This window comes from Colobus angolensis, unplaced genomic scaffold, assembly GCF_000951035.1.
Source record: "Colobus angolensis palliatus isolate OR3802 unplaced genomic scaffold, Cang.pa_1.0 Scaffold6, whole genome shotgun sequence".
In the NCBI taxonomy this organism is placed as follows: domain Eukaryota; kingdom Metazoa; phylum Chordata; class Mammalia; order Primates; family Cercopithecidae; genus Colobus; species Colobus angolensis.
In genome coordinates, this window is record NW_012119598.1 from 18,095,992 (window position 1) to 18,110,522 (window position 14,531).

A 14,531-nucleotide genomic window follows, 5' to 3' on the forward strand; every position below is an offset into this window, starting at 1 on the left:
GCTCACTGCAACCTCCGCCTCCCAGGTTCAAGAGATTCTCCTGCCTCAGCCTCCCGAGTAGCTGAGATTACAGGCGCCCGCCACCATGCCTGGCTGATTTTTGTATTTTTAGTAGAGACGAGGTTTCATCAGACTGGTCAGCCTGGTCTCAAACTCCTGACCTCAGGTAATCTGCCCACTTCAGCCTCTCTGAGTGCTGGGATTACAGGCACGAGCCACCACGCCCAGCCAGGAAATTACCTTTGATGTAGTACTGTTATCTCATCTATAGATCATATTCAAATTTGGCCAGTTGTCTCACAACTATTCTTTATAAATGAATTTCTGATGCAGGAGCTATCTAATCCAGGATCACATTTTTAATTTAGTCATCTGTGGTCTTCAGTCTTCTTTAATCTGAACAGCTCCTCAGTTTTTCTTAGTCTTTTATGAACTTGATATATTTGAAAAGTATAAAACATTTATTTTGCAGAATGTTTATCAATTTGGGTTTGTTTGAGCTTTCCTCCTGATTGGATTTGGGTTACACTTTTTTTTTTTTTTTTTTGGAGACAGAGTCTCGTTCTGTCACCCAGGCTGGAGTGCAGTGGCGCAATCTCAGCTCACTGCAACCTCCGCCTCCCAGATTCAAGCAATTCTGTCTGCCTCAGCCTATTGACTAGCTGGGATTACAGGTGCCCGCCACCACACTCAGGTTTTTTGTTTGTTTGTTTGTTTGTTTGTTTGTTTGTTTGTTTTTAGTAGAGACGGGGTTTCACCATGTTAGTTAGCCAGGCTGATCTTGATCTTGAACTCCTAACCTCTAGTGATCCACCTGCCTTGGCCTCCCAAAGTGCTGGGATTACAGGCATGAGCCAGGGTTACACAATTTTAGCAAGAATACCAAAAATGATATTGTGTCTTTCTTAATACATAAAATTAGGAGGTACATTATATCTATATTCAACTCATTATGTTTATGGGGGGTTTTGTTTTACAAAAGTCATTTTTAATCTAGTAACTTTTATAAATGTTTAAAATTCAATTTGGATTTTGAGTCACAGTTAGAAAGCCTTTCCCTACACCAAAGTTAAAGATGAATTCACCCGTGTTTTTGTGTATAATTTCACTTTTTACGCTTATGCTTATGAAGAGTTTCCAGTGACATCAGAAAATGCTCATATAAATATTAGCTAGATAACAAATGAAACTGTATGTTCAGTATGATGTCGAACTTATAAAAATAAAATTTTGTATATTAACAATGGTAATCTCTGGGTGGTGAAAGCATGGGCATTTTCTTAATCTTTTACTAGTTTCTGTATTTTCTAAGTTTACTGCAGTAACTATTACTTTTATAATCAAAAGAAACACAACATGGTTTTTAAACAATCTCCAATATTCTCCAATGTCCCAAGAAAGCATGAAAATTGTTGAAATGACTGACATATTCCAGGAATCTCTGTATAAGTTAGTTGCTGTAAATATCAAGCCAAATACTTTAGAGAACTCCAAAAAGAACGGATCGCAATGGTTACAATGGTTTTATTACATTAGCAACAGATGTCAAACATGACATTCCTTTTAGAAACATCCTGGGAGAGAAATGAACCACTGACAGTGGAGCTGCTTACATGACGTATTTGGGAGAACAGTGGGACAGTTGAGAGAGTGAGGGTTGGAGCCAAGCAGACTTAGATTTAGCCCTGCCTAACACACATGCTACCTGTGTCACCATGGTAAGTTATTTAGCTTCTCTCACATCAGTGTTTATTTCTAAAATAGGGATAATAATAGCACTCTGAGTTGATGTTTGCATTTGATGTCATACAGTGTGTCAAGTACTTAGTGTAGTGCAGGTGCCTAAGTGCTCAGTAAATGATCATTATTATTATTTTGACCCTTCCAAACAAGGCCACCTTCTAACCAAAAAAATCATTCCAGTTCCTTGAAGGGGATTCACTTCTGACCTTGTCATTGAAATCTTCTCCATTGTTTCAAGTTTCTCGTTGACCTCCCCATCTGACGTGTTTTACTACCCCATGCCAAAATCTGTACAGAGCACTTTAAAATCAGAAGCAGCTCTATTTCAAACACTTGCAAGAGTAGAAAAAACAGCACTAGACAGATACTGATAGGAGGAAAACTGTTGGAGTTACTTGTGGTGGCCAATCCTAGAAATCTCTTATACCGGAGAGGTTAATATGTTGAAGTGAGAGACATCTGATTAGTGTGTGTGAGTGTGTGTGTGTGAGTGTGTGTGTCTTCTATCTTCCCAGCACAAATTCATGAGAGGTCTCACTGCTAACCACTGAGATTAGAAATTTTCGCCGGGCAACGTGGCTCATGCCTGTAATCCCAGCTCTTTAGGCGGCCAAGGTGGGCAGACCACCTGAGGTCAGGAGTTTGAGACCAGCCTGTCCAACATGGTGAAATCCCATCTCTACTAAAAATGCAAAAATTAGGCATGGTGGCACACACCTGTAGTCCCAGCTGCTTGGGAGGCTGAGGCAAGAGAATCGCTTGAACCCAGGAGGAGGAGATTGCAGTAAGCTGAGATCTCGCCATTGCACTCCAGCCTGAGTGACAAGAGTGAAACTTAATCTCAAAAAAAAAAAAAGAAAGAATTTTTTATGGGAAGATGCCATCCACTAAATAGAATGGACTTGGTTACATCAGGACTTCCTGATGATGACAGCATAGAAGATAGCTCACTTCTCAGGACTTTCTATTGCACTGTTACAGGCAGGAAAAGCAAAAGTGTCTTTGGCCCAGCAGGCCAGCGCCGTTTGTTTTATAATGTGATGGCATAACCATGGCTGCTTATTTGCTTATTTATGTAATTGGATGATTTGTGATGGGGGAGCCTCTCTCATTAGTGCAGCTTATAAACACTCCCCCATAAACTGTTTCAGTGCTCATTTTTAGAATCATGAATAAAAATTTAGCTAATATCACTCTAACTCCAATTCTGATTTGGTTCAAAGACTCTTTTCAAAAGGCACATTTTTACTTATGTAGACTTAGCAGATGGCGTAATTATAAACTTAGGGTTGCAGAACTAGAAGTCTCTTGGCAACATCACGCTGTTTATCCTTTGTATACAAAGCATGGAAACCAAACCACAACTCAAAGAATCACCAAAAGAGTATCTGATTCTTAGCTGTGGTTTAGCTTCATAATTACTCGAGTAAACCAACGTCGTCGTACCCAAGTGTATACGTGTTGTTACCACAAAAAGGCAGTCCACAGCAGCACACAGAAAGGCTTTTTGTTATCTTAATATGTGATCTGCTAAGTAAACAGTATATTATGTTGATGTGTATCCTCTGTAAGAACATGAAGAATTTGAACTTCAAAGGATTACAAAGACTTATAATAGAAATATATTAAGTGTTGAAGCTAAGATCTAATTAAGTAGCATGGTTTGTAAGGCATCCATTTAGCATTTGATTGAAAAAACCTTGATTCTTAAATTTTGCTTTCTTTTTTCTTTTCCTCTTTTTTGGAAGATCTAGTGACCAATGGATTCATCAATAAATCCCAACCCCTAGACAGTCGAGAGCGACAGAAGTCATCAGATATCCTGGAGGAACTAATTGTTCAAGGAATTATACAAAGCCACAGCAAAGTATTTAGAAATGGAGAATCATATGATGTCACGGCAAGTAATTTTTTGTAATTAACATTAGCTTATAGTTAAAATTAGCAATAGAATATGATGGATCATGAGTCATTATTTCCAGCATATGCAAGTTACAATACAGATAACAGCATTTATTTAAGTCCCTTAAATTCCCCCCACACCTCCACACACCATCTCATATGGTTTGGTTCTGTGCTCCCACTCAAATCTCACCTTGAATTGTAATCCTCAGGTGTCAAGGGTGGAACCAGGTGGAGGTAATTGAATCATGCAGGTGGTTTCCCCTATGCTGTTCTCATGATAGTGAGTGAGTCTCACGAAATCTGATGGTTTTATAAATGTCTGGCATTTCCCCTGCTTGCACTCTCCTACCACCTTCTGAAAAGGTTCCTTCCACCATGATTGTAAGTTTCCTGAGGCCTTCCCAGCCATGTAAAACTGTGAATCAATTAAACCTCTTTTCTTTATAAAGTTATTATAAATAAACGTAATTTATAAAGAAAAATACCCAGTCTCAGGTATTTCCTTATAGCAATGTGAGAACAGACTAATACACCATCCTTCTTTGTGGACTCAGGAATTGCTCCAATTATTAATGATTAATTGATCCAGTAAAACATATATTGGGTTTTACTAAATTTGAGAAACAATAGGCCCCACTGAATAACATACTTTCATTCTTTCAATAGTTTTTCTTGAGCACTACCTATGTAATAGGCATTGTGCGGGCATTAGAAATGTAAAACTGAATCTGATTTATTTAGTAAGAAAATAGGCTTGACAAGTGTTTGAGGTGATGGATATGCTAATTACCCTGACTTCATCATTACACATGTATCAAAACATCATACTGTACCCTATAAATATATACAATTCCATGTCCATTAAAAAAAGTAAAACTTTAAAAGAGAAAATAAATAGGCCTAAATGCCAAAGCTAAAACAAATATGGCTATACATTTATCCATATGCACACCCCAAAATCAAACATGAAGAATTAAATAGAATTCTAGAAATTGCTGTACTATTATTTTTCTTTGTTAATTTATCCTGATTAATCTGTCATAGTTTTTCCTCAGCATGAATAATATTTTTACTCTGATTTTAACTAGCTTGGCTAAAGTCTAGAGTTCTAATTTTTTTTTTTTTTTTGAGATGGAGTCTTGCTTTGTCGCCCAGGCTAGAGTACAGTGGTGCGATCTTGGCTCACTGCAACCTCTGCCTACTGGGTTCAAGCGATTCTTCTTCCTCAGCCTCCCTGGAAGCTGGAATTACAGGTGCCCACCACCATGCCTGACTAATTTTTGTATTTTTAGTAGAGATGGAGTTTCGCCATCTTGGCCAGGCTGGTCTTGAACTCCTGACATCGTGATTCACCCGCCTCGGCCTCCCAAAGTGCTGAGATTACAGGTGTGAGCCATTGCGCCCTGCCCTGACTGAGTTCTAAATTGTTAAATAAATTATGTGGAAGCCTGTGAAGAAGATAGCAGACTTAGTTGTTGCTGTTATTTTGTTTTGTATTCTTGTTTGTTTGTTTTTTTTTTTTTTAAGCCAATGCTCCCAGGCACTCCCAGTAGTCCTTGAAGTACAGGCAGAAGAGAGAAAGTGAAAAAAAAAAAAAGAAATAATAGTGAAAAGAAGCCAGAGGAAAAGAAAAGAAAAGAAGCCAGAGAAAAAAATGAATGAAAAAGAAAAGAAAGAAAAGGAAATGGTGGAAATAGAGACCGGCAATTACCCAAAGGCTACTTAATGGTTGTCTATCCCTGTGTTGTAGGGAAAACAGTCCATTAGGAATTAAAAACTCATTATTTCAATCAAATTTGCCACCTAGACTGAGTTATTTAGTGTTTGAATAAAGTTAATTTCCTTCTTTGTGTATGGGGAATGTTGAGAACTCATGAATAAAAGCCAAAGTGGCATTTTCTTTGGAAAAAGGAAAATAAATCCTGCAGAAAGTATTTGGGAGAAAGGAAAGGAGATTGCCAAACCTTGTGAATAACATTATCAGGCTGCCAATAATAAGAGGATGTCGGGGGGTGGGGGGAGGGCGGAAAGGAAGGTAAAAATGGATTATATAATGGAAAAGATAATGCCAACATAATGACAATTTACATTTGCACAACGCTCTCATGATACAAGGCATTTTAAAGTGCCTTATCTTATTTGAAAGTACTAGAAGAAGGATGGGGTTTTTAATATCAAAGGGGAGAGGAAAGATTTTTTTCTAGCTGTAGGTCAGTCTGTAGGGGTCAGAAAAAAAGAATGCGTGTCAAAAGAAAAAGGAAAGCAAGTTTGAGAGGAGGCAGATAGATTGTGGAAACATTCAGTAGCTAAACAATGTCTCCTTAAGGAAAATGCTATAGACACTTTGATATCTACATACATACACCAGTAGGAATCACATTAAAACATTCTCCGTGATTCAATTGCCAGAGATGAATGAGTTCTGACTTAGACTTCGCAAAGGAGCCTGCAAGATTAATTAATATAAACTACCTTGTGAAAGAGATGCACCTTTAAAAAAATAATAACTATGGGCTGGACTTTTAATAGCATCATTAAGTGAACCAAAGATGAAGACTATTTTTCATATTATATAGGCATAGAATGGTTGTTGGGAATGTTCTCAAAAGGATTTAAATGTGACAGCCTTCAGGAATGGCACAATTTTGTTTTTTTGGCTTTGGTATTAGGCCAAGATATCCCAGCATAAGCTAGGCTTGCAACAGACCAGGCAATAACACACAGCTCTCTTGTTTCATCGCCTAATCCAGTGGTCCTTAACCTGCCAGTACATTGGTGTCACCTGGGGATATTTCAGACATCCCAGTGTCTAGGTAGCACTTCCTACCACACAGCCTGGGCATGTGGCCCTGCTTTCACACTTCTGAAAGCTCCCAGGCGATTCCCATGGGCAGCCCAGGTTGAGAACTACTGCCCTGAAGTTTCACCAAAACTCTACACAATGCTCCCAAATTCATTATCAAAGCTGGGAAGGGTTAAAGCATTTGAAATCATTCTTGATTCCCTATTCATTGTGAAATAGAATTCTGAAATATTCCTGAAAATATACCATTTCAGGAATAGGAACTAAGATTATACTCAGGAAGCCTAAGGAAATAAAAGAGATGCAGTTTCTGTGTCACAGATAAAACTTCTTTCAATTCAGGGGTAACTGAGAACATATGTGTGTCAGACACCAGGTGTCTTGCATATTTTGGGAAGAGTTATGAGGCCAATGTAAAAAGATGAGAATGAATATTGAAGGACTGAGAGGGGAACCGTATTAAGAATGGAAATATTATTAGATAATATTAATCATTAATAATATTAATACTTTGAATATCTAATATTTAATAAGTTTTTCAAACCCAGACTGATAAAACTGGCTAAAAACAAAACAAGAGGTCAAGGGAAACAAAAAAGGGATAGTCAATAAAAAGATATTATGTCAGTAGTTACTACAATGTGGTGAATCTTAACAGACATGTAAATATTATTTCTTCATTGCTCTAGGGGAAAACATTCTTTTAAATAAAATATTATGGGAAAAATGGAATAAATGCGAAAATACTTTGAGTCTCATGCTCTACCAACTGAACTAGCCAAGCAACCAAGGAGAATAATTTAAAAATAAGACTTCTTATGTGGAACAATAGTGTATTTAAATACGAGGGCATTTCAGACTTAGATCTGGCTGCTTTTAGCCAGGTCATTATCTTTCATTGAGTTATTTAGAGTGAAATTGAATAAAGGATGTTGAAAATTGAGGGTTCACCTTCATGAAGGTCCCTCTTCCGAAGCAGGGGCATCCCCCATAAGCTAGTCTCTCCCTAGAGGTAAGGAGAGGATCTGTGTCCACCACAGAGCCCTTTGTCTTTTTTCTTAATTTTCTTTGTAAGCTTGCTAGTGAACACCACAGTAATTTCATAGTACTCTCTGGATAACCATCTTTCAAGAATGTTTATGCTAGAATATTTTATGTTTACTTAAGAGTTAAAATCAGGCTGAGCTAGGTGGCTCATGCCTGTAATCCCAGCACTTTGGGAGACCAAGACAGGCAGATGGCTTGAGCCCAGGAGTTTGAGATCACCTGGGCAACATGGTAAAAACCCATCTCTAAAAAAAAAAAAAAAAAAAATTAGCTGGGCTTGGTGGTGTGCACCTGTAGTTCCAGCTACTTAGGAGGCTGAGGCTGGAGGATCACTTGAGCCTAGAAGGTCAAGGCTGCAATGAGCCTTGATTGTACCACTCACTCCAGCCTGGGTGAAAGAGCAAGACCCTGTCAAACAAAAAACCCAATTAAAAAAAAAAAAGTGTTAAATGTGCTAGGCTCACATTTGTAATCCTAGTGCTTTAGGAGGCTAATCTGGGAGCGTCCCTTGAGTCCAGGTGTTCAAGACCAGCCTGGGCAACATGGTAAGATGCCATTTCTAAAAAAAAAAGAAGAAGAAAAAAATTAAGAGTTAAAATGATATGTAAGAAATATAAGATTAAGAAGCTAATATCAGATTGTTGAGTGAATCTTTCAGTGTATTTTTAAACATTCTAATGAGACTTAAGTGACTATATTATAAACAAATATTGGTTTTATGTACACATGTCATTATGTGTATATGGATTGGTATAGACCTCTTTAGAGAAATGTGATTGGCTCTCATTTATCCACATAGGTATTATTGAGTTCGTCTTTTATCCCAAATTCATTTCTCCCTGCCACTTAGCACATCATGGGTCTCCCTACCTGAGGCCCTGTGAATTCACTACTGACCTCTCTGTCTGGTCAAAGTTTATTCCCTTCTCTGTGCGACTTCTGTACTTGGGAACCTGAAGTGTAGTTGGAGAGTTTGTTCACATTGCATAAGAGTCTCTAACATTATTTGTTGAACCTCACGGAGAGTTTTTAAGGAGGAGGAAGTTGACTGAGTTAGGACTCAGTAAAGCCAGCTAATGATCAGAGTGACCTTCCCCAGGAGGCCTGACAGTGACAAAACAGAATGAAGGATCTTTTGCAGGACTGGCCTGTTCTATCCACAAGACTCCCTTAAGGGAACAAAATGAAGACAGGTTCATCCGTAGGTCAATAGTTAATTAAGAAAGCTCTGAGGAATGCACAGTGTATGTAAGAAGTAAAATATACAAGTTAGTAGCTAGAAACAGGACTCTAATCTAATTGTAGCATTTTGAACTTGGCAGTCCTCTAAACGTATTCTTTAAGAAAATAATTGAACTGGTAACTTCTGTAGGTTGATTTTGTTGTGGCCAATTTGTTGTTCTTTCCACTGGTAACACCTCTCTAAGCATAAGATGATCATTGTTATTATTATTATTTTTTTAAAGAGACAGGGTCTGACTACATTGCCCAGGCTGGTCTTAAATTCCTGAACTCAAGCAATCCGCCTGCCTCAGCCTCCTAAAGTGCTGGGATTATAGCGTGAGCCACTGTGCCCGGCCCATTGTTAACATTTTTCAGTGCCAACATTTGATAAATTCTGACTTCATAAAATTCAATTGTAAAGGATACAGATATCTTTCTAGATGCTTTTTCTTTGTTTTCCTAAAATGTGGAACTCAAGAAAGAACATGGCTTGCACAGGTAGGATTAACTTCCTCTGTGGGGAGGATCATTGTAGGGTTAAGCCACGGGAAGAGGTGACCAAAACAGAAAAATGCAAGTTCTCTCAGAACTCCTGATCTCAGAATTTTAGTCAAGGTTCAGGCTCCTATGTATAGCCTAATCTGGCATTGCTTTAGTGGATCTTGGATTACTACTTAATTTTCTTTTAGCCTTCTACGCATGAACATCCCTAAAAAATCATTTTCTTGCTAATTTCACAGTATCTCTAGTTGAGCCACCAAAGCAAGTATTTCCCTCTTTTCAGCGGGTGGTTTTTGCCAGCAGGAAACTCAAGAGCCAATTGTCATAAAAAATAATGCAAAATGATGATGGCAGAGGGAACTTGGTTTGACAAACATTCCACGGTTTTCAAGTAGTGAAAAACTTTGCACCGCATAAACTGTCCGATGGGTCTAAAGGAGCCAAAACGTCAATACATGTTTTTTCTTTAGAAGACTTTCTAAGAATCATAGATTTTAGAGCTGAAAGAAAGCTTAATAGGCCTCCACCCCCTTGCTGCTTCACAGTTGAGAAAATTGAGTCCAAAGAGAAGAGCTGCCTGGGTCTCCACTACGCGCTGGGCGTTCCTGCCGCCCCAGAGCTGAAGCTCAGGCCTGCTGCCTGATGGTCCCCCTGCCCGCGGCTGCAGGCTCTCCTTCCTCCCCTCTGTGCTTCTGTGCTTCGGCCCCTTTCCGCTTTGTCCTCGTTAGGAGTTTGTGTTCTACCTTTGGAAAAAGTCACTGCTTTGACTGAATGAAAAGTAGCTATCATTTCCAGAATGGCTACTTTATCCTTTTCTTTCTTTTTTAAAACCAATCCCAAAATATATATTATTAAACTTATTTTACAAATGAGGAAACCATAGATTGCAGAGTTTATGGAACCATAGAGAATCAGTGAACACGCTGGGCGTGGCGGGTCACGCCTGTAATCCCAGCACTTTGGGTGGCTGAGGCAGGTGGAACACCTGAGGTCAGGAGTTCAAGACCAGCCTGGCCAACATGGTGAAACCCAGTCTCTACTAAAAATACAAAAATTAACCAGGCATGGTGACACACACCTGTAACCCCAGCTACTTGGGAGGCTAAGGCAGGAGAATCGCTTGAACCTGGGAGGCGGAGGTTGCAGTGAGCCAAGATCGTGTCAATGTGCTCCAGCCTGGGTGACAGGGTGAGACTCGGTCTCAAAAAAAAAAAAAACATCATTCGATAGTCCAGCTAGGATTTAAACCCAGGGCTGGCTAAGTCTCAGTCTGGTACCTTGTTTTACTCTGCGCTAAACTGCCTCTCTGTTTTATTTTGTCGGTACCTATAGCATTATAGTCTGGAAAAACAATCTTTTAGAAATTACAGTGAATATTAATAGCTCCTTTGTCTTTAGAAAAAAAGGCTTTAGAGAAATTATCTAGAACAATATTCAGTTCATTTTGTAATGCAGCCTTGGAGTTAACCACCCCTCACCCAGTTGTAATAAATCTATATTTATATAGAAAGTTGTCCGTATTAAGTTAATTGAAGAAAGTTAATTGCAGAGCAGTGTGTATAGTATAACTCCATTTAGGTTTTGTTTAACATTACAGATATCCTTAACATATATATATATGTGTATATATATGTGTGCAGAGCAGATATCTGGGAAGACACACACTAAACTCTTTACAAAGATTCGTGCTAAGGACTGGGATTGGGGGCCGGGTGGTTAAATAGAGGATAAGGAGATGATTTATGTATCAGTTATACTTTTTATAATCCATCTATATTATCTTAAAACCAATTTTTAAAACAAAAACATATACATTAAAACTTTCTTCGTAAATACTTTATGACAATTTTACTTATTTTGGAACTATAAATTATAATTAGAAAGTCATTATTACTGCTTTTCACTGTTGAAAGCATAGTTGATCATATGAAGTGGGATTTTTCCCCCACTGTCATGAAAATGTTTGTCAAGTTCCTCCAGCAAAGCCCAGCACAGAGTTGTTGTTCAGTAATCGTTAATTATCTCTTTCTACCACAAAACCAGAAGCAATGAGAACTAATCTCTACCCCAGATGAAAGTAACGTGTAGTGTGTGGAATATTATAAAATCATCAGGTTGAACTCTTCACTTTGAACTACAAATTCACCCCCATTCTCCACTGTTTTTCATCTTATATTCATTCTCAAGATTTTTTCCTTCTAAGGGGTCATCTTCTATGCAGTCTAAGAACACCTGCATTCATAGGGCCTTTTTGTAATAGCCTGGTGCTTTTAAGGCATCGAATAGATCTTATCGTTATAATTCTGTCGTTACCAACTTTCACATCGTTGTTTTTTAAATCTGCCCCTGAAAAGTTAGATTTTTAGAACTGACTTTCCTTCCTTCCTTCCTTCTTTCTTTCTTTCTTTCTTTCTTTCTTTCTTTCTTTCTTTCTTTCTTTCTTTCTTTCTTTCTTTCTCTCTTTCTTTCGAGACAGGGTGTCACTCTGTTGCCAAGGCTGGAGTGCAGTGGCGTGATCTTGGCTCAGTGCAACCTCCAGCTCCTGGGCTCAAGCGATCCTCCACCCTCAGCCTCCCAAGTAGCTGGGACTGCAGGCACACACAACCACACCTGGCTAATTTTTTGTATTTTTGTAGAGACAAGGTTTCACTATGTTGCTCAGGCTGGCCTCGAACTCCTGGGCTCAAGCAGTCTTCCCACCTCAGCCTCCCAAAGTGCTGGGATTACAGGCATGAGCCACTGCACGCAGCCTAGAATGTACATTTTATATTGTTTATTCTAACTCTTTTGCCCTTCTCCTCTGCCAGTGAATATGATTGTTTCTTCATGTAAAAAAAAAATGTTTTTATTCCAGTTGACCACGACTGAGAAGCCATTGAGAAAGCCACCTGCCAGACTGAAAAAACTCACAATCAGAAAGCAAGTGAAGGATTTCACAATGAAGGACATCAAGGAGAAGATGGAGGCTGCCGAGGAGCGCAGGAAGGTACTGAGCTCTCAGATGCTCTAGGCTTGAGGAGTTCACTGTCTGCTAAAATGACTCATGCCAGACCTTTCCTATCAACAGTTTTAAGACAAATTGCATGGATCTATAATCAGTATTTTTTTTTATTATTTTAGTAATTTTTTTAAGAGACAAAGTCTCACTATGTTGCCCAGGCTGGAGTACAGTGGCATGCTCAGAGCTCACTGCAACCTTGAATTTTTTGGCTCAAGTGGTCCCCCTGTCTCAGCCTCCTGAGTAGCTAGAACTACAGGCCCATACCACTACATGAGGCTGATTTTTTTAAAAAAAAATTTTTGTTTAGAGATGGGGTCTTGTTATGTAGCCCAGGCTGGTCTTAAACTCCTGGCCTCAAATGATCCTCCTGCCTTGGTCTCCCAAAGTGTTGGGATTACAGACATGAGCCACTGTGTCTGGTCTTTAGCTAGGATTTTAATGATCTTTATGCTTTTTATTATATGTTATATGTTTAGTGGTTTTTTCTTAAAAATTTCCTTTCCGTTGTAAAGGAATAAATCAGGTTGGGTGAAAATTACAGTTGCATCCATACAGCCTAAGTAAGCAACATCCAATTCTTGGAATTAAATGAAGCATGGAGCATTCTTCATATGGAAAAAGAGAAACTTCAATAGAGGCTGGGGGCAGGAGGAGAAGCAGGGTTGGGTTGTGGTGTTAAACTGAGAGAAACTGCTGCAGAGCATCAGGCTGCATTACCCGTGCTGCATTTTCACCAAGGGCCCCCATAGCCCTCCACATGCCCTTGGCCAGACCCAGCCTTCACAGCTGGGTCCGACAGCCTTTGTTTCCCAGCTCTCTAATTGGCCTATCAGAGAGCAAGGACCAGACTCCAAGCTCCATGAGGGCAGGCCCCATGTCTGCCTTCTTGAACAAGAGTTTCTCAACAAATGTTTGTTATATGGCTGAATAATGACATAGAGAAGTCATGAATGTTCAATACAAGCAACATTAATCACAACTTGTAGAAAGTTATTCAGGCTCTTTTTCATTCTTTAATACTGCATTTCAGACTAAAGAAGAAGAAATAAGAAAAAGGTTACGGAGTGACCGACTTTTGCCTTCAGCCAATCATTCAGATTCAGCTGAACTAGGCGGGGCTGAGGTTGCATTTGCCAAAGGACTTCAAAGGGTGAGATCTGCTGGATTTGAACCATCTGACCTGCAGGGAGGAAAACCATTGAAGAGGAAGAAGAGTAAAAGTGATGCAACCTTGATTGATAGAAACGAAAGTGATGAAAGTTTTGGGGTCGTGGAGTCAGACATGTCCTACAACCAAGAAGATGACATAGTCTACTAAGCCATTTTTTGTGAATTTTGTAAGAAAGCATCCATTCTCCCCATTTGTGACATTTGTAGTATGTCTCACATTCTTTGACTGACTGACCTCATTCCACTGGAATTTCTGCCTTGGGCTTAAGGATGATTGTGTGGGTTGCACAGGCTGAAGGTTAGTTGAGTAAATTAAGTAGCTATGCTAGCTTTAAAAAAATGAGCAAGGGGGAGACTTGACCAGCATAGATATTTGGCACTCTCCTTTGTGTGGCTTCAAACATTATGGAGATGTCTTTAATTTATAAGTGCCTTCAGCTTACATGAATAAGTTCGTGCCAAATGAAATCCTTCCTGTTTACTCCTGCCTTGTGGCGGGGTCCATCTTCTGCTGGTCCTTTAAGACAAATTGCATGGATTTGTATTAAGTATTTTAATGGTTTGTATGTTTTTTATGCTGTATGTCTATGGTTTAATAAATTTTTTTCTCTGTGTTGTGAAGGAATAAAGCAATGTCTTGAAGTTGGTTGAATTACAGTTTTATCCACATAGTTTACGTTAGCAATATCTAATGCTCAGAATTATATAAAGAATGGAGTTTTCTTCTTGTGCAAATGGAAGAACTTCATTTGAGGCTAGGGGTGGAAGGAAGGAAGTTGTGAGGGTGGGGGTAGACTGGGAGTCAGCCTGCTACCAGTGTCTGTCTTCCCTGCAGGCATGCTGAGCTGAGAAGCTGCTGGTTCTCACCTTATTAGAATTATACCTTGGTTCTTCCCTCCCTTACCACTCACATCCAATCAATTATCAGGTCTTATGAGTCTAGATGCTTTTTTTTTGGAGACAGAGTCTCACTTTGTCACCCAGGCTGGAGTACAGTGACATGATCTTGGCTCACTGCAGCCTTGACCTCCTGGAGCGCAAGCGATCCTCAAGCCTCAGACCTCCAAGTAGCTAGGACTACAGGCACACATCACCACACCTGGCTAATTTTTTGTAGAGACGGGGTTTTGTCATGTT

The 14,531-nt window shown here is 39.3% G+C and overlaps 1 protein-coding gene across 1 annotated transcript in view; it reads left to right on the forward strand.

Moving 5' to 3' along the window:
* STMND1 (stathmin domain containing 1) overlaps positions 1-14,030 on the forward strand; it is a 28,990-nt gene extending 14,960 nt beyond the window's left edge. Inside the window, exons 3-5 of the mRNA XM_011962743.1 lie at positions 3,492-3,643; positions 12,078-12,209; positions 13,255-14,030. Of these exons, the coding sequence (XP_011818133.1) occupies positions 3,492-3,643; positions 12,078-12,209; positions 13,255-13,542 (572 nt within the window). The 3' untranslated portion in view covers positions 13,543-14,030. The remainder of the gene's footprint in view (positions 1-3,491; positions 3,644-12,077; positions 12,210-13,254) is intronic.
* Positions 14,031-14,531: the final 501 nt, after the last annotated feature.